Raw genomic sequence first — 26,662 nt, 5'->3', positions numbered from 1 at the left:
TTAGGAGTTTTGCTGTGCACACAGTGGGGAGCCCTAGGAGGGTTCTAAGCAGAGGAATAAAGGGAGCTCCCTGGTGGTCTAGTGGTTAGGATTCCAGGCTTTCACTGCCATGGCCCGGGTTCAATCCCTGGTTGGGGAACTGGGATCCTGCAAGATCCCACAAGCCGTGCGGCATGGCCAAAAGAAAAAAAAAAAAGAAAAAAAGTAGCAGAGGAGTAAAAGCCCTATCTGTTTAAAAATCCCCTGGCTGTTGTGTGGATGTGACTGCAGAAAGGCCCACGCAAACCATGTGGGTCATACAGTTTGTGTTCTGGTCCAGAAGTTAGGATTTTGAGTCAGGAAGATGGGTGTTTGTTTTGAGGTCAGGGGACATCATTTTAGCAGATAGAGAGCATAGCTGTGGGTCAGGATGAAGTATCTTTGGAATAAAAAATGGTGCTGGAGGGAGAAACACCACTAGGTGGCAGCAGAGAAGCGGGAGCCAGTTCCCCCAGGCCTCTTGCTCCTCCGGTTCCCCCTCTGTGAGGCCTTGGCTGGGCAGCAGCATTCACTGCTTTGTTCAGGTGCCTGAATCTTTGTAGTTGGAACTTCTGGGTAGAGAATTATGCTTCTGCTGCTGTAGAAATGCAAATGTTTGGAGGTAAAATCCATGGTTTAAAGCAGACTGTGGACAGAATGTGGATCAGGCCAGCCCTGGACCGGAGGCTGGGGTCAGAGGAGGGGGTGGGAGGCCAGGAGCTCATTTGGATTCCTCGCCTGCCCGGACTCCTCCTCACTTCTCATTATTCTAGGGTGAGATGTTTCCAAACCATGGCTTGCACTGCTCTCTGCTCTTGTATTTTCCTGTCATTATAATTATCCCAGTTTGCCCTTTAACTTCATCACGTGGGGTTCTCCAGAAGGCTTCCTTAGCGCTCTGTGAAAGTAAACACAGCCGTGCTGTCCCAGTTCAAAGGGAAGAGGGAGTAAAGGGTTAGGTTTGCGTGTGAAAACTGAAAAGTCGAACCTACTATTTGCACAGTTCAAGCTGAAACCCTTATTTCACCTCCATTATTTGGATAAGGCAGGTGATTTTGTTTACTTTTTTCGCCGAAACTATCCAGCTTCCAAGATCCGTTTCACTTTGCACTCGGTAGGATAATTTTGCCATGTTTCCTTCACTACATTCATAGGGTGAGAGGAAAGGATGGAGGAAGGGGAACAGGGTTAGGGAGAACAAAAGGAGTCAGGCATCAGGCCAAGGACTGGGCAGGGAGTCTGGCAGAAGAGAGAAGAGAAAAATTAAAGAAGGGAGAGCAGAAGACAAAATGGTGGGAGAGAAGATGGGAGGGAAGAAGGCCCCTCACGTGGCAGCCTCTATCCAGGGATGTGAGGTAGCTCCCCCGCCTCCTTCTCCTTCTAGCGGCATAGTCACTGCTCTTGGCCTAACCTCTCCCCAGGCTGCTGCTCTGTGTGTGTGTGTGTGTGTGTGTGTGTGTGTGTGTGTGTTTAAAGTTGTTCGGGTGGGTGTTGTGAAAATGCCAATAGTGCCAGGTGCACCTCTGCCTGTCTTCCCCACAGGACCACAGCTGCTACTTCCTCTAGCCTGCACTGGGAGGGGGTGTGGGGGGCTGGGAGAGAGGAGGGCCAAGCCTGGATTGGTGCCCACCCTTCAGAGGCCAGCCTCTCTCTCTTCCGGAGTTCCACACAGCCTCTGGATACCGATGGAAAGCCCGTGAGAGTTTCCCTCCAAGCAGGAGCAGATCCAAGTTCTGTTATCCCAGGATAAATAAAGGTAGTGGACTCATTTTTGTAGACGGGGAAAGTGAAAAAAACAGCAAGTCGGGGTCAGATGTGGGATTCACTTTAGGTCTTTGAATTCTCATGACCTTTCCTGGAACAGCTGTGGATCTGGAGGAGGCAGCAGGGACAGAAGGTTGGAATCTTTGGCTCCCAGACCAATGCCTTTAGACAAGCCAGGATGTAGGAGTGGAGGACCCGGTCTGGGGTTGAGAGGCCTCACCAGGTCACTCTGTCTCATAAGCCATTGCCAGTTCCTCATTTATCTATAGAATAAAATATAAATTCCTTAGCCTGATATTCAAGGTCTGCCGTAATCTGGCAAACCCGTCTTTCTAACTTTATCTCTGACTTTTCTCCCACTGATTGCCTCAACCCAGCCAGGCTGGTTTTCTCTCTTTCCTCAAACATACCTTTCATAATTCTCTTTATCTCCACTTAACTCAACTGTTCCTTGAGACTCACCCCGAGGTCCCAGGTGACTCCCTCTCTCCCCAGAAAACTTTCTCTGACCCTCCTAATTCAGAGGGATCTCTCTCACCTCTAAATTCCTACAACATTTACTATCTTCAAGATGTATAATTTTCTGCCTTGAGTCATTGGTTATTTCTTCATATATATTTATTGCTTTCCTCCAGTTTAGACTGTCAATTCCCAGAAGACAAGGACCATCTGTTATACTACTTCTGTACCTCCCACAGGATGTAGCATAGTGCCTTGCAAATAAGGGACCCTAAATGATTCAAATTCTACATTAGAAGGCATTCATTCAGCCCTTGAATGATCCCAGTCCCAGGTGGTATCACCTGAATCATCCCAGTCCCAGCTGAGGAACTGACAAGGCAGCTCCTGAACTTTCACCCTGGGGAGGAGGTGAACCTATGACAAGAAGGTTGAAATGGCTGAAGCAATCCTTTGGGTTCAAGGACAACCCAGGACACGGTTTGCTATTTGAACAATATGAGTTGGACAGGGCAAAAGTGATGCCACTGAGATTGTAGTGAGCTCACTTGGGGCAAAATCTTGGGGCTCCCCCTCAATCATAGGGAATCACCCCTGCACTTGTCACTCTAGCCAGTGGTTCTAGAAATCCTACCATTGGGGAGGGGAGGAGGGAAAGAATGTGTAGATGGCTCTATGCAGAAAGTCACTTTTACGGGAAAAATAACGAAAAGTTGTTTCAATGATGAACTATCAATAATCCTTTTGCTGGTAGAAGAACCAGCACCATCACAAGCAAAGTCTAACAAAAATATTTCTAAGTCTTGGATATTTACCAATCCTTTTCAATATATAAAGTATAAATAAGTCTGCTTTTGTTAGGAAATCTGATTCTCTCATTAGACCAGAATTTCTCAACCTCAGCACAATCTACATTTTTGTCTAGATACTTCTTTGCTGTGGGAGCTGTCTTGTGCAATGTAGGATGTTTAGTAGCATCTCTGGCCTCTACCCACTAGATGCCAGTAGCACCTCCCAGTTGTGACAACCAAAAAAAGTCTCCAGATGTGATCCAATTGCTCCCCATTGAGAACTACTGAATTAGACATATGACCTCAAGCAAGCTACTATCCCTCTCTAAAACTTAGTTTCTTCATCTCTAGGACGATTCTTGCATATATAAAGTCCAGTGTAATGGGGTAACAATTCCACAAATCTCAGGCTTTGTCAGAATGGATGAAGCAATCTTATGGATCAGCTCCTCTGGGATAGGATTTTAAAGACCAGACCAGTAGGACTGTAGGTAGGAACGTGAAGGCCCATCGCACACTCAGCACTTTTCCTGGTCCCGTGTTCATGCCTTTTTAACATATGTTCATACGTGTGTTGTTCCTACTGAATTGTAAATTTAATCTGGACTGGAACTGTCTTATTTACCTTTCTATTTTCTTAGTATTCAACAATTTAAAGTATTTAAAAGTAATCAACGTGGGGCATGACTAATAGAAATCTTGGTGAAGATGAATTTAAGTCAGGTGTTAAATAGGGCTCTAGATTGGCAGAGTGGAGATGTGGGGAGGTCACTTGGCTCATTTGGGGAATATAAGACTTTGCAGGGCTTCCCTGGTGGCACAGTGGTTAAGAATCCACCTGCCGACGCAGGGGACACTGGTTTGAGCCCTGGTCCGGGAAGATCCCACATGCCGCGGAGCAACTAAGCCCATGAACCACAACTACTGAGCCTGCACTCTAGAGCCCACGAGCCACAACTACTGAGCCCACGTGCCACAACTACTGAAGCCCATGCGCCTAGAGCCCGTGCTCTGCAATAAGAGAAGCCACCGCAACGAGAAGCCTGCACACCGCAAGGAAGGATATTCCCCGCTCGCCACAACCAGAGAAAGCCCGCGCACAGCAACAAAGACCCAACGCAGCCAAAAATAAATAAATAAAATAAATACATTAAAAAAAAAAAAAGGCAGAAGGCTTTGCAGATGTTAAGTGAGTTGGGGAAAAAAGTGAGTTGGTATAAGACCTAGGAGACCGTATCCAGTTATCCATTTATATATTGTTTAATGGCTAAAAGTCACCTCCATATTGACCATCTCATTTTATTCTTGCAGCCTCATGAGGTAAGGAAGACTTTCATTTTATAGAAGAGGAAACAGAAGCTCAGTAGGTTATCTGAGATCAAGGCCTAAACTCTTTCCTCTACTATGTGCTGTTCCATCTCTGTAACACTGTGTGCAGAGGTGAGCGGTGGTGGGTGGGTAGGAATGAAGAAAGAAGACGACCAAGAGGCATGAAAAGCCCCTTTCTCTTCCAAGGGAAGCTGCAGCCTTGAGCAAATAAGGAAGAGGTGGCACACGCTGAGGCTGGGGCCACAAAGTGCTAGTTTCCTCAAAACAAAGACCTGAGTCAGCCAGGCTCTGGCCCCACCCTGCATGGATTCCCACTGGGTGTTGGCTGATACACCAGCCTGAAGGATACAGATGAGCCACCTGCCTATGTGGGCTTTATCCTCACTCACTTGGCTGTGCACACTTCCCTGGGGAGGTGCTCCAAGCAGACGCTTCTTAAACAGGACATCCGGGCTGATCTTCACATGAGCTGGCTCAGCGGAACTGACGGGGGTGAGAGCGGGAGGAGAGAGCAGCATGCTGGGTAGAGGAGATAACGTGAGCGAGAGGCGGGGTGGGCACCAATGGGGGAAGCAGGCAGAGATGGAGATGCAGTTGGAGACACGGTGGCGGCCAGATCATGGAGGTCTTCTGTCCTGTGAGGTGTAGAGTCCTCCTGGAGTTGGAGAGCGTGTGGCGTCCTGGAGAGGGGAAAGCCTGAGCAGGGGAAGAAATAGGAATGGAAGAGACTCCACGCTCCCAATGCAGCGGGCATAGGTTCAATCCCTGGTCAGGGAACTAGATCCTGCAAGCCACAACTAAGAGCCGCATGCCACAACGAAGATCGCATACACCGCAACTAAGACCTGGTGCAGCCAAACAAACAAATAAATAAATAAATAATTTTAAAGAATTAATTAGGGCTTCCCTGGTGGCACAGTGGTTAAGAATCCGCCTGCCAATGAAGGGGACACGGGTTCAGGCCCTGGTCCGGGAAGATCCCACATGCCACGGAGCAACTAAGCCTGTGCGCCACAACTAATGAGCCTGTGCTCTAGAGCCCGCGAGCCACAACTACTGAGCCGTGTGCCACAACTACTGAAGCCCGCGTGCCTAGAGCCTGTGCTCTGCAACAAGTGAAGCCACCACAATGAGAAGCCCGTGCACTGCAATGAAGAGTAGCCCCTGCTCGCCACAACTAGAGAAAGTCCGTGCGCAGCAACGAAGACCCAATGCAGCCAAAAATAAATAAATTAATTTAAAAAAAAAAGAATTAATAAAAAAAAAAGGTTGTCGGAGCTGCGTGACTGATGGACTCATGCTCGGATTGAGTACTCACCATGTGCCAGGCCCTGGGCTAAGAGCTCTTGATATAAATCTTAACGAATCCTAAGACTGCCATGAGGTACAGAATGTTATCCTCATTAACTGATGAAGAAACTGAAGCTTACACTGGTTTAGTGAACTTAGACTGATGGTGTACAGCCTGGAAGCAGTAGAGCCAGGATGCAATTCCTGGTCTGTTTTACTCAAAAGCTTTGCTCTTAACCACCATGCTGTACCGCCTCCTAACAGGTGGGATTAAGGAGAGGGCGGGGTCGAGGACCACTCTCAGCCTTCTTGCATAAGTAACTGAGGAAAGGGACTAGGCAGGAGGGTAAGCGAGTTGGCGAAGGATGGGTTCAGTTCTGGACTCTGCTTTGTGCTGCCAGAAAGAGCAAGTTCAAGGGGGCTGTGAACGAGGAACACCCATGCGTCTCTCTCATGCGCCCCCCACCCTTCCTGAACTACACACTGGCCTCGGGACACTCAGGCTTCTCTGTTCTGACTCCCTTCTCCCGCTCTCCAGGGAGACAATGGTAAGCTGTCCTAAGCCCACAACCTGGACAACAGGTGCGTGGAGGCAGGGCTGAGAGGCCTGTGGGCATCAAGGACGGTGGCTGGCAGGCTCTAGGGAGCTAGCTCTTTGGTTCTGATGAAGGGGCAGGTGTTGATGAAAAAGAGTTAGGAGACTGGCCCTTTTTTCCAACATGACAAACTACAGCAAGAATCTGATCTGCTGGACACAGGCGGTCCACACCCCCTCAAGTCCAGGCTATGCTGTCTAATCCCACCTGACAAATTTGAGGCTTCGGGGTCAGCATGCATAGATTTCCAGGAGTGCTGTGACTCTGAGAGGGCCTGAGGTTACAGGTGAGAGTGTCCGTGTGATCACGATTGGAGTGAAGTTGATGGTGGGGATGGTGGGGGGGGTCCACACCGAGGTCTTTGATTCTCAGGCCAGCACTCGGGCGGGAGGCCCTTGCGTACGTGGCCTCCGGGGATCCAGTGAGTGGGATGAGAGAGCGGAAAACCCTCTGTTCTCTGAGGGTCAGGAATAAGCAGCACCTTGTTCCTCAAGAACATGACGGTGCTTTCCTTGTCACCTTTCCACAGGAGCATGGCCTATGAACCAGAGAAGACATCAAAGGAAACCCAAGAACTTCGGGACTTCTCGCAAGGAGGCTGGAACTAAATGTTCTGATGACACCAGAGAGGAGGAGACCAGAAAGCAATGTCTCTTTCCTCCCCCTCATCCACCCCCCTCAGCACAGGGGCTCCTCAAACCCAGGGGACACTCCTTCCTCCCAGACTGGTCTTCATCCAGAAACCTTTCTAGCCTCTTCTTACCTTTGGGCTGTCCTTGGCCTCAGGAAGGAAGAATCCCACCCCTGCCCTGCTGCCCTCCAGCTCCTGTCCTTCCACTTCAGTCAGAGAAGTGTAGCTGAGCCTGTCCCTTCTGGACCCTCTGCATTTTTACCAGAAGGATTAACTGGGCCAGGGATAGAGGGGAAGCATCTCTCACCCAAGGACCAGTTGGACCTCGTATTTCGTAAGTGTTACAGCTCCCGGACTGGGTGAGGCTGAGACCCTAAGGTAGACCAAGCTAGAGGTGGCTGACCAGATGGGTGACCTTGGGCAAACGTCTCCTCTCTCTGAGGCATGAGGACTTGGGCCAGATGATCTCTGAAGGACAGTCCGGCTTTGAGGGCATAGGGGAAGGCACATGGGGAAGGCTGGGGGCACACTGGAAGCTCTGGGAAGGGGCGGACAGCCACTCGAGACCCACCTCTGCTTCCAACCACCTTAACTCTGCCAGCAGGAAGAATGGCACCACCTGTGGTCCAGCTCCTGTTCCTCCAGCTTGTTCTAGGGCCAGCTTTGGTCGAAAACATCCAGCTACAGCTTGCCATCAAGAACTTCCGTACCTTACATATCGACTATCCCAAGGTTAACTACGCAAAGGGTTTCCGGGGCTACTGTAATGGTCTGATGTCCTATGTACGGGGCAGACAACAAAGCTGGTATTGCCCAAAGATCCATTATGTCTTACATGCCCCGTGGACAGTCATCAAGAAGTTCTGCAAGTACAGTGAGAGCTTCTGTGAGAATTACAATGAATATTGTACAGTCACCCAGGACTCCTTCCCCCTCACAATCTGCTCCCTGAGCTCCAAGCAGCCACCCACCAGCTGCCACTACACCAGCACCCTAACCAACCAAAGGCTGTATCTGCTCTGCTCCCAAAAGTATGATGCTGAACCGATAGATATCATTGGCCTCTACTAGGGATGGGAGGTGTTAAGTCTGAACCAGCCCCCCTACTGCTGCTACGGACCAGCCTGTCCCCACTCCTGAAGCTCTGATCCCTGGTACAAGGCTTCCTTCCTGGCTTCAAAGGTAGGCAGGATCCCCTCCCAAGAGACCAGGGAGATAGGAAATATGTCCAGAGCTTTGGTCACCATGCAAAGTTGTACTGTCTTCTAGGCTCTTTCTAACTTGTTTATCTCCCCCCATCACTCCTGCCACATCCTCCCTCTCCCACAGACAGTTTCGCCCACCCAAGAAGCTGACTGTGTCCAGTTGGTAGTGACTGTTCATCTACTGGGCCAGATCCTGTATCGTGGCTGGAGGCCCAGAGCCTCAGCTCACACCATGGTACCAGTTCCGAGTCTCAAATCCCCATCCCTGCCACCCTTCCCTTCTCAGTCTTCCCCATTTCCCTTATGATTCCCTCTACTCACTCACCCACATGGTAGGTATCTCTAGCTATAGGGACCTCCCTGAGAGTCTTAGACTCATAGTAGCTTCATTTCTCCAGGCCACGCCCCCTCTCCCAAGCTCTCAGTCTGCTCCTCTCTATGGAATCACTGATTTCCTCTTCATGTAACCTGTCCTTTCCATCCTCCTTCCACCATGGAGCCCAGTGCAGTTTCTCCCCTACACACCCAACCTCTTTAGTCACCCTTTATTCTTCTCTGACCTCTTTTCCTTCCATCCGTCTCAGCTTGGCTCACTGGAGTTCCAAGTTATCTTCTCTGACCTATTCCCCCCAGATTCCTGCATCCTTTTACTTCCCAACCTCCTCCTAACATCCCCCAAACTCCAGAATCTGCCTCTGACAAGGAAGGGGTGAAGTGGGCTCAGCTGTAGTCACAGAAGGTTTTAAAACCATATCTGAATTATGTAAGATATAACCATTGGATGAAACTGGGTGAAGGGTACATGGGACCTCTCTGTACTTTTTGCATCTGCCTGTGAATCACTGCAAAATAAAAAGATAAAAAAACACATCTGAATTAGTTCTGATTTCATTCCTTTTTCCTCAGTGCACCAGAACTCCTACTCTCAGAGTCCTGGAGGCCACCCACCTCTGGCCATCTTACTGGGCTACCCTTGGCAGTCAGTAGGATCTTCCATTCCATGTCTACCATGATGGAGGTGGGGTGGGGTAAAACTCAGTTCCAGGCTGGGTGTTGAAAATGGATTCTCCCTCCCCGTCAGCTCTAGAATAAACTCATTAACAGCAGTTAGGCTAAGTAGATCTTTGGCCCACCCTCTCTGGTTTCTATTTCTCCTCAACAAAACATGGATTGCAACAGATGAGGAAGGTGGAGGGACCGGGAAGGGTCTAGTTGCTAATATCTGGGTCCTACTAGCTCAAATCAGGAATTTCTACTCCCCTTTGGCAGGTCGAAAGGGATGGATATCAGTATTATGTGAACACAAGTAGCAAATACTTTTGCCTCCACATCTAGCTTCTCTCTTATCTCCAAATATATTCCTCAGCCGTGTTCTTAGAAGCAGCTGTTGAAGGCGTTGCTACCTAATGGCGGGGAGGCCAAGTAGAGTAAAGGGTGTGGTGCTGAGAACCCCCATCCTTGGGTTTCTCGGCTCCTCTCTCCGTCTCTGCACCAAGGGGCCCCTCTTCCCTCACCCTGGTGGAAGACAGAGCCCATGAGCTGCTGCACACACAGATGTTTATTGGCCCCCAAGCTCCCCGGTGTTAAAGATGCAGGGTCGAGGGCCGGCAGGCTAAGTTGAGGCTACCCCCTAGTTGCTGCCCTTCTTATCATAGGTGCCAGCACCCTTGTAGCCACTCACGTAGCCTGAGTTGTCAGTCATGTCCTCCCGTCCCGCGATGCCTTTACCCTTGCCACTCTGGTCAAAGCGCTCCTTGTGGGTGCCCGTGTACTTGCTGGTGTCCGTCAGCCGGCTCACCCCTCCCACCGTCATTGCTTTCTGCAAGCCAGAGGATGAGGCGTCTGAGCCCTCTCCCTTCCCCTCCACCATCACGCCCCTTCTCTAGAGATGGCCTTCTAGTAGTTCGACTAGTTCTCAGAGCTCTTGTTCAACCCTTGGCATGGTGCTGCTTGCTTAGGGCCCAGGTGCAGCTGTAGGCAGGAACTATAATAAGAACCATCCACTTGTGAGGAAGAAATCTGGTGTATGGGAATGAGTGGGGGGGTGTGTGTGCGTGTGTATTTTTCTGCTTCCAGAGGAGCTATTTTGACTAGGCTGCAGCCAGAGGACTTCAACCCCAGACCTAAAACACAAAGTCTGTCCTGTTGGGAAGGCCCTATTTGAAACCTAGAATAGGAAGAGCTTTTAGTAGAGAGGGGACAAGTAGGGAACAGAGGGCGGGTGAGAGGGAGGAAGTCAGATATTTCACCTTACATAAGAGCGGGAAGAGGAGAGAGGCCCAGGTACCAAGTCGTCCGCGCTCAGTGTCCCCCAAAAGCCAGCAGGCCCTAGTTGCCTGGCCCAGATCCTGGACGCTTGGGAATGAGTCTAAGTTTTACTATTAACATAGCTGTGGACCTTGGGTAAGTCATTTCCTCTCACAGTTTCCTCACCTCTGAAATGACTGGATGATCTCTAAAGTCTGTTTCAATACCAACAGTGCCCAGAGGCCTCCGCCCTGTCTCCCTGCAGTGCTGCTATTGGCAGGGGTTAGGGACATCGGCATGGAGGAAGGGACACAGGAGCAGCAGGGACTCAGGGAAGTAGGGTCAGGGGTCAGGAATGAAGACTCACTCACAGTAACACCGGTGGTAGCTGGGTCTTTGCCTTCCATGAGTCTATAAATGTTCTCCAGGGCTTCATCTGGGCTTTTCCCCTTGAACTGCTTCTGGCCCAGTTCTTTCATTGCTTCCTGGAACTGTTGGAAAGTGATGGTTCGGGCATTCTTGGCCCTGATCAGTCAGACAGAAATCCAGGAACTCAGGAACATGAACTCATCACCTTCCAAGGTCTAACCCTCCCCTTACTCAGACAGGGCCTCTACACACTGAGCGCCTTGACGACAGGGACTAGCACAGTGCCAGGCACCCAGCAGGTGCTCAGGAGACACATTACAAATGTTCCACCACAGAAACCCTCCCACATCCCACCACCTTGTTAGTTCTACTCACCACCCCCCCCCCCCCCCCGTCTCTGGTCTCTTACTTGACTTTGCTGAACACGATGTCCACGTCAGTGGAGGTGACCGTCTTGTCATCCATTATGCCACAGTCTTTGCACAGCTTGGAGAAGTTCTTGTTGTTCATTTCAGTGCCACTGCTTGACGATTCTCCAAAGACAGCAAACCGCTGGAATGTTCTTTCTGCTTCTGATGCCATGGTCAACTGGAGATGGGGGAGGACAGTATGGGGGAGACTTGCGGGTGAGGGAGGAGGGGAAGGGAGGACTGAGGAGTAATAATGATGAAGGTTAAAGTAAAATCAGAATCAGCAACAGGAACAAACCCCCTTTTCCCTCTCCCTCTCTCCCCCCTTCCCTCTGATTCCCATCTGACCTACTGTTCCCAGTACGAGGGATACTAGTGTGGATCCTACATACTGAATAATCACCACCACCACCCACTGCCCCATCACTTCTGTGTACCTGAGAGTACCCAGATGGTGTCTGACCCTTCCCAGCCTTTGTAAGTAAGTGTGTGCAGATCTGTGGGAGCCAGCTGGCTGGTGAGACTGTGTGGCAGTGGGAAGACTGGGGAGAAGAGGGAAGCTTCTATGACCTCAGCAGTGTTTATGTGACATCATTTTCAGCCCTTGTTACAGCCTTAATCTTTGGGGGTGGGGTCCTTAGGTCCCTACCTTGCACGCTGCTTTGAGCATGTTGCCAACCTCCTGATCTCTGCAGGTGATCAAGCTTCCCTCATGGTTTCAGCCCTGCTTGACCCAGTCTTCTGGGTCTTTATCAAATTGCCTTATGCTCTGTCCCTCAACAAAAGCTGAGGAGAGGGCTTCCCTGGTGGCGCAGTGGTTGAGAATCTGCCTGCCAATGCAGGGGACACGGGTTCTAGCCCTGGTCTGGGAGGATCCCACATGCTGCGGAGCAACTAGGCCCGTGAGCCACAATTACTGAGCCTGTGCGTCTGGAGCCTGTGCTCCGCAACAAGAGGGGCCGCGATAGTGAGAGGCCCGTGCACCGTGATGAAGAGTGGCCCCCACTTGCCGCAACTAGAGAAAGCCCTCGCACAGAAACGAAGACTTAACACAGCCACAAATAAATAAATAAATAAATAAAATTAAAAAAAAAAAGGTGAGGAGAGCTCAGGGAAGGAGTTAATGGAAACAGGTTGACATCAGTCCAACATTGTCCTTTTTTCTAGTCTCCAGGCCCAGGTTCATAACCAACATGGAAAATCCCACTGGCTTTGGCAGACCAGGTGTAATAGGAGCTTTAAATGGCTTCCAAAGTTGGGCCCCATGTGGAAAGAGCATGGGCCTTGGAGGGTCGCACATCTGGGTGGGTCAGGGTGAGGTTGAGCCTCAGACTCTAGATAATTTTCTGTGCAGGTCAAGGATTTTCTTTGTTTGTTTGTTTGTTTGTTGTTTGGGGCTGCACCGTGTGGCTTGTGGGAACTTAGTTCCCGGACCAGGGATTGAACCTGGCCCGGGCAGTGAAGGCACTGAGTAACCACTGGACCGCCAGTGAATTCCACCCCCCCGCCCCTTTTTTTTAAAAGTAAAGCTATAATTTTATTCAGTTTTTTCTAAATGTGTTGTTTCTTCTTTCAGAAGGGGTTTCTCTTTGGCCTTTTCTCTGGCTAGAAACGATACAGATGAATGAACTTCAGGGCCCCTAAAAGAGAGCAACTAGGTTGGTGACTTTCCTCTCCTTCCCATCTAATCAGTCAGCAATTCCTATAATTTCCCTTGTCTTACAAATCCACTCCTTTCTTTCCATTGCTATTACTCCCACACTTTATTCAAGTCCCTGTCATCTCATATCCAGTTGATTATCCTGACTTCTAAACGACCTCTTTCCTAAGTCAAATGCTTCACCCCTATCCACCCCATAATCCATCTCTTTTAAACCCCCCATCAGATTAATTTTCACAGAACAATTATTTATCCATTGCTGCTACTCAAGAACACTCTATGGATCTTCAAACCTTTCTGAAATGCCAAACCTTTTTGCCTGTCATTCAAGGACCTTCACACTTGGCTCCAATCTACCTTACCAAACATCACCTACCTTTCATCAACATTACTCTTCATCCGGGGCCATAATGGCCTAATCATTATATGCTTCAGAAGCTACCTGAAGCCTAGTGGAGAGAGAATAACCTTGGAGTGGAATGAATCTGGGGATTTCAGTCTTAGATAAGTCATCTACTAGCTGAGTGGCCTTGGGCAAGTCACTGAACATCTCTGAGCTTTAATTTCTTCATCTGTATAGTGAGGACAATAGTACTTACCTTACATAGTATTAGGGGATAATATATGGGAATTACCTTGCACATAGTAGCTACTATTCAATTCATCAAAGTAACTTGTGTATTTCTGTCCCAAAACTTTCCTTCATGATCTCTCTCTGCCTGGATAGAATGCCCCTCCTTACCACTCAAGTACTCCATTGTTGTACTCTTCATAGGGTTTACCCTAGGAACAAAACCCTTTTCCTGGGACTTCCCTGGTGGCACAGCGGTTAAGAATCTGCTTGCCATCGCAGGGGACACGGGTTCGAGCCCTGGTCTGGGAAAATCCCACATGCCGCAGAACAGCTAAGCCCTCGCGCCACAACTACTGAGCCTGTGCTCTGGTGCCCGTGAGCCACAACTATTGAGTTCGCGAGCCACAACTACTGAAGCCCGCACGCCTAGAGCCCGTGCTCTGCAACAAGAGAAGCCACCACAATGATAAGCCCGTGCACGGCAAGAAAGAGTAGCCCCCACTCGCCACAACTAGAGAAAGCCCGCGCGCAGCAACAAAGACCCAACGCAGCCAAAAATAAATAAGTAAAAAATAAATTCATAAAAAAAGCCCAAAATGAAACAGCTTGAGCACTCGTTGCTTTAAAAGAAAACCAACCCTTTTCCTCCTCTGAATTATACTAAGATAATGGTTCCTAGCCTGTGGGCTGCAGCCTCCTGGGGCAAGGGTTTCTGAGTTCTTGCAAGGACCTCTGCAATCTGTATGTACACAGAAGACTGGTCGTTGAGTAAATAATAAGCTTTGCACATGTAGGTGCATAGATGCATAGATGTTGCGATTATCAGAAGACTGAACAAATTTATTTGAAAGTATTGCTGAATTCACGGTTTGTCCCCATCAGGGGATTCTAAAACCATCATTTGGAAATGGAAATCTCTGATCTCCCATTTGAAAAGGGTGGGAAACTATTGCTATAGGACTTATTGTCTAAACAATTAACTTATATATACATCACTTCTTAATTTTTTCTATCTTTATACCTTCACTCAACTACTGGATCCTACGCTCTAGAGAGGGTATGACTAGACATCACACTTCTTTGAATTCCATCTATACAGTGGCTTGTATGGAGCAGGTACTTAAAACTGTGGCTTAGGGGCTTCCCTGGTGGCGCAGTGGTTAAGAATCCGCCTGCCAATGCAGGGAACACGGGTTCGAGCCCTGGTCCGGGAAGATCCCACATGCCGCGGAGCGACTAAGCCCGTGAGCCACAACTACTGAGCCTGCGCGTCTGGAGCCTGTGCTCCGCAACGGGAGAGGCCGCGACGGGGAGAGGCCCGCGCACCGCGATGAAGAGTGGCCCCCGCTTGCCACAACTGGAGAAAGCCCTCGCACAGAAACGAAGACCCAACACAGCCAAAAATAAATATAAATTAAAAAAAAAAAAAAACAAAAAAAAACACAAAAAACAAAAAACTGTGGCTTACTGGAAGGTATAGTTTGAAGCTGCTTCTGGCCCAAGAGAAGAAAATTAGAGACAGAAAGTATTCTTGTTGGGCCACTGACACTGGGCCAGGCTGAGACCTGCCCTGACAAGGAGGAACCCCATCTTAGATCAGAAGCAGCCTCATTACTGCCTGCGGCAGGCTGAGACCCCAAGCCTAGGAAGCAAACAGATCCCAGTGGAAATTTCCCAACTCCTGTCTGCCCTACGCCCCTGCGTCGGCCCCTTATCAGGTTCCCCCTGAGTCATCCTGACCCAGAGACGAATTTAGATGCTGGAACCTCCAGGTCCTTCCCTCCCCCACTCCAAGTAAGACTACTTTAGACACATCAGAGGAGGCTGCCGGCAGAAGCTCTCACCCTAGGCTCTCTTTCTCCCCCAGTTGCAGTCAGGCTGGGGAAATCTCTCTTCTGTCTTATGCATCTTTATCTACAGTCCCAATTCCAGCAGGCTTTCCCTTGTCCGGGAGAGTGTTAAAATGACATCAGAGGGGAGAGGGGACTAGGAGAGGAGCCAGGGTGCCCACCTGCTGTGCCAGTTTCTGGGTAAATAGTTATGAAGGGAGTGGGGGAAGGGAATGGAGGAAAACTTGGGTGCTCCAAATTGGGGAATCTAGGGAGATCCTTTAGATGTGGGGCTGCTGAAAGCTGGGCTTGATCCTGACCGGTTCTACTGTGGGTCACCTCCTCCCTCTTGGGCCCTCCTTTCCAATAGACCCTGCCAAGTGGGGATGAAAGGGGCATTGATGTTCCTTGGATGGGATTGGGTTGTGAGTGGTGAGGGTGGTGGTGGTGGGCAGTTCCCAGGCAGGAGGGGGCAGGCACTTTGGGGGTCTTGGGGGGGCAGTCTGAGCTGGTGTTGCAGTTGGCAGCTCCAGTTCCATTGGCCATTGTTCCCAACTGGCCTGGTGCCTAGCCCCCGAAATGGCAACTCGGGAGCCAGGCTGAAGGAGGATAGGGTGGGGACCTCAGCGGGTGAGGGGGCCTGGAAGGGGTGCAGGTGGGGAGAAATTCAGTCTGGTGTCCTTTTGTCTAAGACAGCTTTGAATCCCTTTAGCCACATAACGATCCCCTTCTGGGTGGCATTCCTCTTAGGGGCACAGGGAGGGTGCATGTAAGTGGGGGGAGGGCAGGGCGAGTGAGGGGTCCAGGACATCAAACCCAGCCAGGCCCTGAGAGACGCAGCAGTGCCTGAGAAACCAGCGTCTGGGCAATGCGATTTTGCCGGGCCGAGCTGGCCTCACCGTCCTTCTCTGGGCCAGACTAGAAGGGGTTAGCACTGAAGCCACAGGGTCTCTTGGGTCCCAGCCCAGGACACTGCGTCCTCCCCAAGCCCCCACTCCACCTCCACAGAGTTAACTCCACCCCTGCGCCTGTTTACCCAAGAGTCAGAACCCCTGGGGGTCCCTGGCCCCTCCTCCGCCCCCCCTTGGGGCCTTGACCCGGGAGTCCCCGTTGGCCATCCTCTCCCCCCCCCCTCCCGCGATCTCCCTCTATTTATAGCGGCCCCCGCAATCCCCGTCCCCCCTCCCCGCCTTGTTTTCCAACTCCTCAGGGAGCGGCCGGAGAGCAGGCGTCGGGACACTGCGGAGAGAGAGGAGGTACCAAGGACCCTGGGAGCCCCGGAGCTGGAACTCCTGCGCCCTCGACGCTCCCACCTCCAGCCCCCACCGCCCAGTCCGCGCAGGCACACCTTCCCCTCCCAGCGGGCGAGACCCCCGCCTCCTCAGCAGCGATCCTCCCTTAACCTAGTACTCTGTTTCCGGGCGGGTGGAGTCAAATTCGTGGGATGCCAGCGCCCTGGATTCGCCTCCCTTTTATCCGTCCCCACCTCGGAGTCTGGGGGTGAAGTAAGGAGCCTGAGTGCGACAGGCAGAGCCAGGTCACGGGTGGCGGCAGTGCTGCGGGCGGGCGTGGGGATCCCCCGCGGGACTAAGGGATCCCCGCGTACCCCACAGCCGCCCCGTTGCGGGTAGCCGGGGCCGGAGCCTGGAAGCACCCAGCAGTTTGTTTTCCTTAGAGCTCCCTTCGGGCCCCCAGCACAGCCCCTCCCAGAGCGGCAGGCAGCCTGGGGCGGGGGGAAGGGGGGCGTGTTTACAGGGGGTCTGGGGCGGATCTGCGGGGATCCGGCGGCCCGTGGGCGGGCGGGGGCGGGCCGGGGGCGGGTCTGTGGGGAGCCTGAGCCGGGGCGGGCCGGGGAGTCAAAGGCAAGTGAAGGTGGAAGTGGCCGCGGCGGCAGCAGGTAGGGGGAAGGGCGGGCGAGGGGCCGCGGGGTCTGGCTGGCGCCGGCGGGGCCGGGGTGGGGGCGGGGCCGGTTTGATCCCGATCCCTCGGAGTTGACGGCTCGCGGGAAGGGGCCCGCCGGGAGGGCCGCTGGGCCGCCGCGCACAAAGGCGGAGGCTCCGCGGGCTGCAGGGCGTGTTTGGGGCGTGCGCGAGGTTGTGCCCGGGGTCCAGGGCGCTCCGCGCCAGCCGCGCGAGCGTGTCAGTCCCCACGCGGACGCGCAGCGAAGGGACTCGTAGGGACAGGTCCCGGGGGCTGGGCCCAGTCAGTCCCTTCTGTCCTACTCATCCCTTCCCAGCCGGCGGCGCTCGGCCTTTGCAGGTCGTCGGGGAAGGCTGGGAAGAGATTGTGGGACCGCCCCTCACTCCCCGCTCCACCCCCCCCCGCCTTCTCCACTCGCGGGACCCACACCGAGACTGGGTGGAGGAGAGAAGAGATGGCACGAGGCTTAAAAAAAAAATTTTTTTTTAATAGTGGAGAGAAACAGTCGTGCTCTGCTACCCCGTCTCACTCGAGAGCTGTCAAAAATCTTGGGGATCCCCTAGTCCCCACTTGTAGTTTGCAAATGAGAAATTGAGGGCAAGAGTAGTGACAGGCTGAGCCAAGGTCGCACTGGTAGCAGCAGAACCCCGGACTAGAATCCATAGGTTCTGATACAAGCCACGCTCTCTCCTCCACATCAGCACTTCCTTCTCTCCTCTCCCCGCCCCGCCACCCCTCCCCCCCCCCCCCCCCCCCCCCGCCTGGACTGATACCTGCTCTCTGTGTTGCCCCGCAGACCCCTCCAGCCTGTACTGATTCTAGTTGAGGCCTAGAGAAGACTTGTTCACTGGACTCGGGGGTACAAATTGGGGAGAGTTAGTGACCTGGCAAGGGTTGGTGACCCAGGTAGTCCAGGTCTTGGCTTAGGCTTTCTGTCCCTAAAAGACCCAGGGTCTGTCTCCCATGTCATTCACCTCATTGCCTTGTTTTCTCAGACCCCAGAGCCAGGAGGAGTGAGAACCCTGACCCTTAACCCCACTGCATCCAGCCAATAGGAGCCCAGTAAGTGACCCCACCCCCGGGCTGGGGGCCCTTTACTGTGCTGGTCTGCACAGGTGCTCTGCTCCTCGCCCCCGTTTCAAAGATTGAATATATGCTAATTTATTCACAGTCAGGAGGAAGAGTCTTGAGAGGAAGGGAGGCACTGAGTCAGTTGGACACAGATGTCCCTTGTGCTTCTTTTCTTGTTTCCCCCTCCCCCTCTTGGTCATGTTACTCAGGTCATTTTTAGCCCCTTTCCCTTTGGCTGCTGACCTTGGGGCTTTAGTTGAAGGTCACAGTCCACGGTGAACTCTCATTACCCATCCTTAGTATCCTTAGAGTACCCAGTCACTGAGCCATGAGTTTCACCCCCTACCTAACTAGGAGTGTGGGGTGGCCCATAAGTATAGCCTGGGACACCCGAGCTGCACTGCTGCCCCACCCTGGTATTTCCATCCAGGACAGGGGAGAGGGGTCCGGAGGTGTGGGTGTTGAGGGGTGCTGGGGATGGCCAGGCTAAAAGGAAGTGGTGTCCTGAGCCCTCCTCCACAAGCCCTCCTCCCCCGCTGCCTGGATCTGGAGCTGGGGGCAGGAAAGGCCCTCTCTGTGTCCCGGAGTAGTCCTCAGCTCCTGGGGCCCTCTGCGCCCTATTGTCCAGGGCTGAGGGAGGAAGCCAGCTGTTCGAGGAGGTGCGGGGGTATGGAACCAGCCTCCCCAGTCTCCGTGTTTCCTCACCCTGCCAGGCCACCATGGCGGAGCTGCAGGAGGTGCAGATCACGGAGGAGAAGCCGCTGTTGCCAGGGCAGACACCTGAGGTGGCCAAGGTTATCAGACCCTCTGACTCCCAGGCCCGAATTCCAGACCTTCAGGCAACCCCCTCACTCCTTACCTTCCCAAATTCATGATCTCCGTCTAACCACACCCCTGCTTTCTCCATGTCTACCCGCGTTTCTCTCCCCATACACCACAACTGAGAGTCCAGGCTTCTGTCCTGTAACTACGCTAACCTTCATCCTCTCCGTGTCTCTTTGTCAATCTCTTTCTGTCTTTGGTCTCTGTTGGTCTCTTTACCTACCTTTCTTTATCTGTATCTGTCTCTCCATCTGACTCTGCGTGGCTGTGTGTTTCCGTGTGTATCTGTCCGTGTGTGTCTTTCTCCAGGAGGCTGAGTTAGCTGCCCGAATCCTCCTGGACCAGGGACAGGTAACAGCTTGGGGCAGCCGCAGGTGGGAGGAGGGGCTGTCCTCTCCCCAGGAAGGAAAGGGCTGCTACCTGGCTCTCTCTCCTCTCTGCTTCCTCTCCTTCTATTCCAGTCCTTTCCTGTCCCCATTTCTCCTCTTTCGTTCCTTCTCCTCCCTTCTCAGAGTTCCCTGATGCTCTGCGATCTTTCATTATTCTTTTCCACCCTCAAAATCATCTTGCAGTGTCATTTTTACATAAACTGAATTCTTGCCGATCCCGTTTCTATTTTTTGGTTCCCGTCTCCTCTCTTTGCCCCTCTCCCCTCAACTCCTTGACTTTTGTGGAGATTCCTCTCCTGCCTCTTTTCCTCTTAGCCTAACTCCTACCTGATGGTGACCTGTTTTCCTGCAGACTCACTCTGTGGAGACACCTTATGGCTCCGTCACTTTTACTGTCTATGGCACCCCCAAACCCAAACGCCCAGCGATACTCACCTACCACGATGTGGGACTCAACTGTAAGGACCTTCACTTCCCCTCCCGTTTCTTTCTGGGAAGAGGCTGCGGGGAAGGGTAAAACCCCGGTCAGTGTGAGGGGAGGGGTCAGTATGGGAAGGGAGCCATGTGGCATGTCAAGGAAAAGTTCTCTCCTAGCCTGACTGTGGCATGAAAGAAAGAGGGTGGGTTGTGACTTGGGGACATTTTCCCTGTCTAACTCTACTATTGGGGTGATGGGGATTCTCTTTAGATAAATCCTGCTTCAAGCCGCTGTTTCAATTTGCGGATATGCAGGAAATCATTCAGAACTTCGTGCGGGTTCATGTGGATGCCCCTGGAATGGAAGAGGGGGCTCCCGTGTTCCCTTTGGGGTGAGAATTAGCTCCTTCCCTCCTCATCAGACTGTGAGGCACGTGGCAGGTATGGAGAAGATTGGACCGGGGAAGAAGGAAGGGAGGGCGAGTGGTGATTCTGGGAGAGGAAGAGTAGGACACTTGAGGTGGGGGCCATAACGGCAGATTGCTGTTTTCCTCAACATTCCTTTCTTCCCCAGATATCAGTACCCATCTCTGGACCAGCTTGCGGACATGATCCCTTGCATCCTGCAGTACTTAAAGTGAGAGGCCTGGGGACCCCTACAAGCCAGAGTTCTCTTTCCAGCACAAGGTGGCCCTTAGAACGCCTGTGTCCACGGCTTCTGGGCGAGTTCTGTCTGGACTAGAAGTATCCTCCCTTCTCCATGCTCCAATCTGATTGCCGAGAGGAAGCGGGTGGGTGTGGAAAACTGGCTTGAGTCAGCAGAGTAGCCCTAAGGGATAGAGGAGAAGAAAAGGAAACTGTGTGCCTGGCCCTGCCTCAGGCTGAGGAGGGGCTTCTCTGATCTAGAAGCTAGAGAAGAAAGAGGAGGGGGTGACACAGTCCCCGAGGAACCAGACAGACCTGTCTTTCCCTCCCACCCCCTCTGCCTCCTCCAGACACACACCTGGTGCCCTGGGCACCGTGTGTGTGAGGGGAGTGGGAGAAGGAAAAGAAAGCCGGGCAAGGCCTCCTTGGTGCTCTGTCCTTGGCTTGGCTTTTCCTGGGCACCAGGGCCCTGGGCAGCTCTGGTTCACCCTTTGGCTCTCTTTCTCCCCATTCTTCCTGTTGTTCACTAAAGTTGTATCTTTTTTTTTAACATCTTGCTTCAAGTTCCCTTCTTCCCAGTTCCTCTAGAGGAACCAGGAACTAAAACAGAACAAGTTGAACTAGCTCCTGAAAGTTGAGAATGGACAAACAGCTACATAGGAAACAGTGTCTGGTTGGTTGGCGAACAGGTGTTTCTTTTCAAGACACTCACTCTCCCAGAGGGAGCTGGGGGAGGACTTCAGGGACTGACGCTGACCACCAGTGTCCATTTTTAGCTCCTTGGCACCTTCTTTTTCAGCATCCCCCAAAGGAAGGTCCCTTTCTGTCCTTTGCGCCCGTGGCCTTGGGAAGGAGGGTGAGGAGTTTGGAGAGTCAAAGTTTTGGACACCAGGACCCATTAGACCTACATTTCCCTTTCACAGTTTCTCCACGATAATTGGAGTCGGTGTTGGAGCTGGGGCCTACGTCCTGTCGCGATATGCCGTAAGAAATAAAAAACCCCAGACGAGGGAAAGGCAGGTCCAAGGCTCAGGCAGAGTATTGTTTATTAGTGTGTGCTTAGGGGGAGGACGTGGGTAAGAGGGTGGGGAGACAGGCCCTGTGGAGCCTGGGGTGGATGGAGCTCACTGGGGAGGGGGTAAGGCCATGTATGCCTCTGATTTCCGTTCCCTCTACTGCCCCTCAGCTTACCCACCCGGATACTGTCGAGGGTCTTGTCCTCATCAACATCGATCCCAATGCCAAGGGCTGGATGGATTGGGCAGCTCACAAGGTTTGGAGGGGCCTGTGCGCTGAGATCTAGGGCGGGCTTCCCCCGTATGGGTCCATTCAGGCTCTAACAACATAACTGATTGGCCTGTGAGCTTCAAGGAGGGAGGATGGAGCAGGAAAGAAGCCATGTCACTTTGCCTAGGTCTCTTCTCCACCTCATGTCCTGAGCTTTCTTACCTGCCCTTTCCACGTAGCTAACAGGCCTCACCTCTTCCATTCCGGAGATGATCCTTGGACATCTTTTCAGCCAGGTAAGTGGTTGTGGAAGTTGGAAGAAGTAGAGGGGACCAGCAGGGACTGGAATGCTTGGGGTGACTTCCTTACTTGGAATAGGATCTGGGGAGGGAAGAGGGCTTGCCTCTTCGCATCCAGTAACTGTTGACTTCCCTTCCCAGCCCTAATTATTCTCCCTCTTCTTTCCTTCAGGAAGAGCTGTCTGGAAATTCTGAGTTGATACAAAAGTATAGAAATATCATTACACATGCCCCCAACCTGGAGAACATTGAACTGTACTGGAACAGCTACAACAAGTGAGTGGGCATGTAAGAGAAATGTAGAAGCAGTAACAGGGGTCATGGGAGGCACAGAGAAGGGGAGGGGAGACTGGGAAGTAGGCCATGCAAGGCGGGCAGGGTTTGGTGGTCAGCTGGGGGCAGCTGGGGCAGCTGCAGGACAGGCCCAAGGGGGAGAATTATGAGAGCCGGCCCCCTCTCTCCTGTTACTTCCTTAGATTTTTGGATTCCCAGAAGTTAGATGATCTCGTATCCTTGTGCCCTTCATCCCCTTCACTGCCCTCTGACCAGGGACCTTGGGCACAAATGACCACAGGGCTCATGCTTGAGGCCTGTCTGCCACCTTCTCCTTCAGTTCCCACCTGTAATCACCAATATTTGACTCTAATCTTGGGGAGGAAGATAACTTCCTCACGGGGGAGCTGGCTTATCTGGATGGATAGCACTACTTGCCTAAAATTCCTACTCTTCTTTTGCACCCTCTTCAGTCGCCGAGACCTGAACTTTGAGCGTGGAAGCGATATCACCCTCAAGTAAGACTTTAAGGGATAAAGCTTTGCCTCTCTCCCGGGATCTTCCCTAGGTGCCTCCATCCTTTAGAAGGAGAGTCTTCTGCCAGGGAATTTTCTTGTCACCTGCCCCCCCAACCCCATCCTGTTTAGCAAATCACGTCCCTCTAGGTCTTACCACTTTGAACCCTGTTAGTGGGGTCAGCAAGGTTCAGAAGGATGTTTCCTCTTTGGAGCCAACATCTTCCAGCTGCTCTTCTGGGAAAAGACGGGGGAAGGAGTGCCAGGGGCTCACTGCCTACTCCCCGACACTATGCCTCTAGGTGCCCTGTGATGCTGGTGGTAGGAGACCAAGCACCCCATGAAGATGCAGTGGTCAGTAGGGAATCTTGGTGTGGGTGAGGGAGGGTGGCAGTCAGAGGGCTGTCTTGCCAAGAGGCAAGCTCTGTTTGGGACAGGGAGAGCAACTTTGGGGCGTAAGAATTTGATTCCTGGTAAGAAGGAAATGGGTAGGGGGCTGATAAGAAAGAAACTGGGTCTGGGTCCCTGGGTCCCTTGGTTGGGAGGGGCCACAGGGAGTGTGACCTCATTCATTCAGCCTCTTCCTTACTCCAGGTGGAATGTAACTCGAAACTGGACCCCACCCAGACTTCTTTCCTCAAGGTCAGTAACCGTACCCCGCGCCCAGCCTGACTCCTGGCCCCCTGTCCAGAGCCATAGCTCCTCTCTAGATTCAGCTGCTAGGCTCCCAGGGTCCTCCATGGGAGCAAGTGGGTGGGTGGAGTAAAAAAAAAATAAAAAACACCCTAAAGGCTTGGAGCGGGGAACCTGGGGAAGAGAGACCCTCTTCTACCTCTCGGCATGGCTTTTTATTTATGTGTGTATCACTTTTTCTGGATGGCTCTCTCCTGAACAGATGGCTGACTCCGGAGGTCAGCCCCAGCTGACTCAGGTGAGTACCCCTGCCATCTGTGGGGTGGGATATTAGTGGCCCTGAACTATACCCTTCGCCACACACCCCATCTCTAACGTGCCACGGCCGTGAGCTCTAGCTCAGCTTCTAACCTCCCCTCCCTGTCTCCCTCTCCTCGTTTTACCTTTACAGCCAGGCAAGCTGACCGAGGCCTTCAAGTACTTCCTGCAAGGCATGGGCTATAGTGAGTATGTGGGTCAGAGGCTGTCATGAGGACAGGGGGTGTTGGCACAGGAGGAGGGAGGGGCACTGAGGGGAGCAACCCTTTCAGGCTAATTCCTGGATTTACCACCATCTGCCAAATCAAGCTCATTGACCCCCCGGCCCCATCTGTAACTCTCGTCTCCAGCCAAGCATCCCAGCCTCTCTTCCCCTCTCCTCTCTGACTGCCTGCTTCTCCTTCTGTCTCCACAGTGGCCTCGTCCTGCATGACTCGCCTGTCCCGGTCTCGCACAGCCTCCCTGACCAGTGCCGCATCCCTGGATGGCAACCGATCCCGCTCTCGCACCGTGTCCCAGAGCAGCGAGTCTGGGCATCTCCCTTCAGGGCCCCCAGGGCACACCATGGAGGTCTCCTGTTGAATGACCCCTGTTGCCCTGGTGTGGGACCCAGCCCTCATCTCCCCCAGCACTAACCTGGGAGGTGCGTAGGGCACTGGGCCAGAGTGAGCAAGGGAAGCGGGGCAGATCGTGTGCGGAGAGGAACTTGATCTTTGATGGCTACCCTAACCTTGACCTCTAACCTGTGATTCCCCTCAGCTCCTGGGAGAGATGTCCTAATATCTCTTAGGGACCCAGACCCCTAAATGACCCCCCTCCTTCATCATGGTGTTAAGGCAGAGAAGGCACGTATCCCCCCCTCCCCACTCTGGGTGTCTGTAGCTAAGGGATAAGAGGTTGTTGTAGTTGTCCGTGGCGCCTCCTCCGGATTCTGCCTCCTTATGCCATGTTGCAAGAGTCGGGGGCTCGGGGCTGGGGCACCACACTCACCAAAGCTGATATGGCTTCTCATGAACCCTTCAGACTGCTGAAGGGTATGGGCCTAAATGAATGTGTGTCGGGAGAACTGCTGGTAGGTTAGTGGTCCTCAGGATGTGACAGAAACATTCAGTGTGGAAATGGAAGCTGGAATGGGAAGTGGTGGGCAGTGAACAAGTGTGACAGAAGGATTGGAGCTGGGCAATAGGAAGGGGGCTGGGGCCATTGGCTGCTCTAACTTTGGTAGCTGTCTAGACAGTGTGTGTCTAGAGTGGGAGGGGGGAGGGAGCCAAGCTGGGCAGGGCTGCTTGGGGCTTGGCATTGCGGTGGGAAGGGTTGCCTTGGGGCTCTGACCACGGTGCGTTATGTGTGGGGGGCACCCTCCTGTCTCCCACAACTTCTGCTGTAACAATAAACTGTAGAGGAATCCGAGTTCCATTATTCTTCCTTGTCTGAGTATGCCTGCCTCATGCCCCTTTCCTGCCCTCTCCCTGCCCAGCTCTCACATTCTCTTCTCAAAGTGACAAAAACCATGGGAGAGGGCTTATATAGCATAGACACGCCACAAAATGTGACCTCATAGTTACTGGTCCCTATTCCAATAGAATGGTATTGTCCTCAATATTGATAGTATTTTCAAGTTTGGGGTGGGAGGAGCTACTCAGATCTTAGGATACTTCATATCTGTGGAATGGACCATTGAGAAATGCCACAGGATTTCAGAGACGTCACCAACATCGTGATCTTAAAGAAGGAAGCGTAGAAAGCTGACTGAAGTGTTCAAGGACATCTTGTGACTCATTTTCCAGCAGGATCGGATCCTCCCTAGGGTCACGTAGATTCTATTTTAGATGGTTCGATACAATCAGTAGACCAGGCCTCATGTCATGCAGTTGCTAGAGGGGTTGGGTTGCTCATAGTTGATCCCAATAGGAAGACTCCTTCAGGAGAGTCACAGCAAAAAAGACTTCCTCTCAGAAATCTCTCCTTTGAATCAGGGAGTTAATTAGACTATGTTTGTGATTCTCTGAGAAGCTTTTCAAGTATGAACAATCATCAAGAGGACTTCAGATAGTCTGTGGCTGATGCAAGCTGATTCTTGGGCTCTTGGGGCACAAGAAGTAAAAATGAGGGCTTCCCTTGTGGTGCAGTGGTTAAGAATCCACCTGCCAATGCAGGGGACACGGGTTCGAGCCTTGGTCCGGGAAGATCCCACATGCCGCGGAGCAACTAAGCCCGTGTGCCACAACTACTGAGCCCGAGCTCTAGAGCCCGTGAACCACAACTACTGAGCCCACGTGCCACAACTACTGAAGCCCGCGTGCCTAGAGCCCGTGCTCCACAACAAGAGAAGCCACCGCAATGAGAAGCCTGTGCACTACAACGAAGAGTAGCCCCCGCTCGCCACAACTAGAGAAAGCCCGTGCACAGCAACGAACACCCAACACAGCCAAAAATAAATAAAAATGAAAATAAACTTAAAAAAATAATGAAGTAAAAATGAGAAGGAACCGTATAGCATTATTGGCAAGAGGATTGTGGATAGACTATTACAAGGTCATTTGCCAGATTACCTTATAGAAACTCCACAGGCAATTACAGTTTCCTCAGCGGAACCAAGCTGAGGACTAATGCAGCTTGGTGTCTGGTGCCAACACACTGGCATAAAAGTGGAGCATGGAATATGTTCTTGAATCTTGAGCTTTTCCTCACTCTCTCTCACAGGACCAAGTCTATTTTAAATACAGTAGGCCAGGACTAGAAGGGGGCAGTATTAGGTGACCAGCAGAGTTATACAAGTTATAGAGCTAGTTATTGATGGTGAGGGTGTTGGCTAACCACGCAGAGGGCAGGCAGCAAGCAGTGCTTAAATGCCACACTAAAGAAAAGAAACAGCATAATTGGAGTCAGTGGACCAACCAGCTCCTAGATAAACATGAGGAAAAGGCAAAGAACTCACAGCCTTGACTGGCAATAGCTGCT

At 52.1% G+C, this 26,662-nt stretch overlaps 3 protein-coding genes across 27 annotated transcripts; 2 read left to right on the top strand and 1 right to left on the bottom strand.

The window, feature by feature from the left end:
• Positions 1-622: 622 nt before the first annotated feature.
• TPPP2 (tubulin polymerization promoting protein family member 2) lies at positions 623-16,896 on the bottom strand. Of its 18 annotated transcripts, XR_009500869.1 has the most exons (6): positions 16,521-16,895; positions 11,109-11,349; positions 10,702-10,855; positions 9,765-9,902; positions 4,751-5,057; positions 623-939 (listed from the first exon to the last, which is right to left on the bottom strand). XR_009500869.1 is itself a non-coding variant. In XM_059913764.1 (5 exons), exons 2-5 carry the CDS (start codon positions 11,279-11,281, stop codon positions 856-858), a joined length of 549 nt encoding a protein of 182 aa, XP_059769747.1. In that variant the 5' UTR covers positions 11,282-11,349; positions 16,521-16,893; the 3' UTR covers positions 623-855. The 18 variants fall into 18 exon arrangements, 17 of the variants coding, with proteins under 17 accessions (XP_059769747.1, XP_059769753.1, XP_059769750.1 ...); XM_059913764.1 differs by lacking the exon at positions 4,751-5,057 and having other exon boundaries at positions 16,521-16,893; XM_059913767.1 differs by lacking the exons at positions 623-939; positions 4,751-5,057 and adding an exon at positions 947-2,045 and having other exon boundaries at positions 16,521-16,891.
• On the top strand, positions 7,382-8,886 carry RNASE13 (ribonuclease A family member 13 (inactive)). The gene has a single exon (XM_059913771.1). The coding sequence runs from the start codon at positions 7,488-7,490 to the stop codon at positions 7,947-7,949; it is 462 nt and encodes a 153-aa protein (XP_059769754.1). The 5' UTR covers positions 7,382-7,487; the 3' UTR covers positions 7,950-8,886.
• NDRG2 (NDRG family member 2) lies at positions 16,321-25,111 on the top strand. 8 transcript variants are annotated; one of them, XM_059913748.1, is made up of 17 exons: positions 16,321-16,428; positions 18,088-18,154; positions 18,877-18,948; positions 19,295-19,336; positions 19,727-19,832; positions 20,063-20,183; positions 20,366-20,428; positions 21,360-21,420; positions 21,623-21,709; positions 21,903-21,959; positions 22,135-22,238; positions 22,709-22,753; positions 23,053-23,104; positions 23,345-23,392; positions 23,646-23,681; positions 23,835-23,886; positions 24,117-25,111. In XM_059913748.1, exons 3-17 carry the CDS (start codon positions 18,883-18,885, stop codon positions 24,281-24,283), a joined length of 1,107 nt encoding a protein of 368 aa, XP_059769731.1. In that variant the 5' UTR covers positions 16,321-16,428; positions 18,088-18,154; positions 18,877-18,882; the 3' UTR covers positions 24,284-25,111. The 8 variants fall into 8 exon arrangements, with proteins under 8 accessions (XP_059769731.1, XP_059769727.1, XP_059769733.1 ...); XM_059913744.1 differs by having other exon boundaries at positions 18,877-18,957; XM_059913746.1 differs by lacking the exon at positions 16,321-16,428 and adding an exon at positions 16,448-16,677 and having other exon boundaries at positions 18,877-18,957.
• The last annotated feature ends 1,551 nt before the right edge of the window (positions 25,112-26,662 follow it).

Source organism: Balaenoptera ricei, chromosome 2 (genome assembly GCF_028023285.1).
Source record: "Balaenoptera ricei isolate mBalRic1 chromosome 2, mBalRic1.hap2, whole genome shotgun sequence".
In the NCBI taxonomy this organism is placed as follows: Eukaryota; Metazoa; Chordata; class Mammalia; order Artiodactyla; family Balaenopteridae; genus Balaenoptera; species Balaenoptera ricei.
The sequence above is the reverse complement of the archived record's forward strand: the minus strand, read 5'-3'. Positions and strand labels throughout refer to the sequence as shown.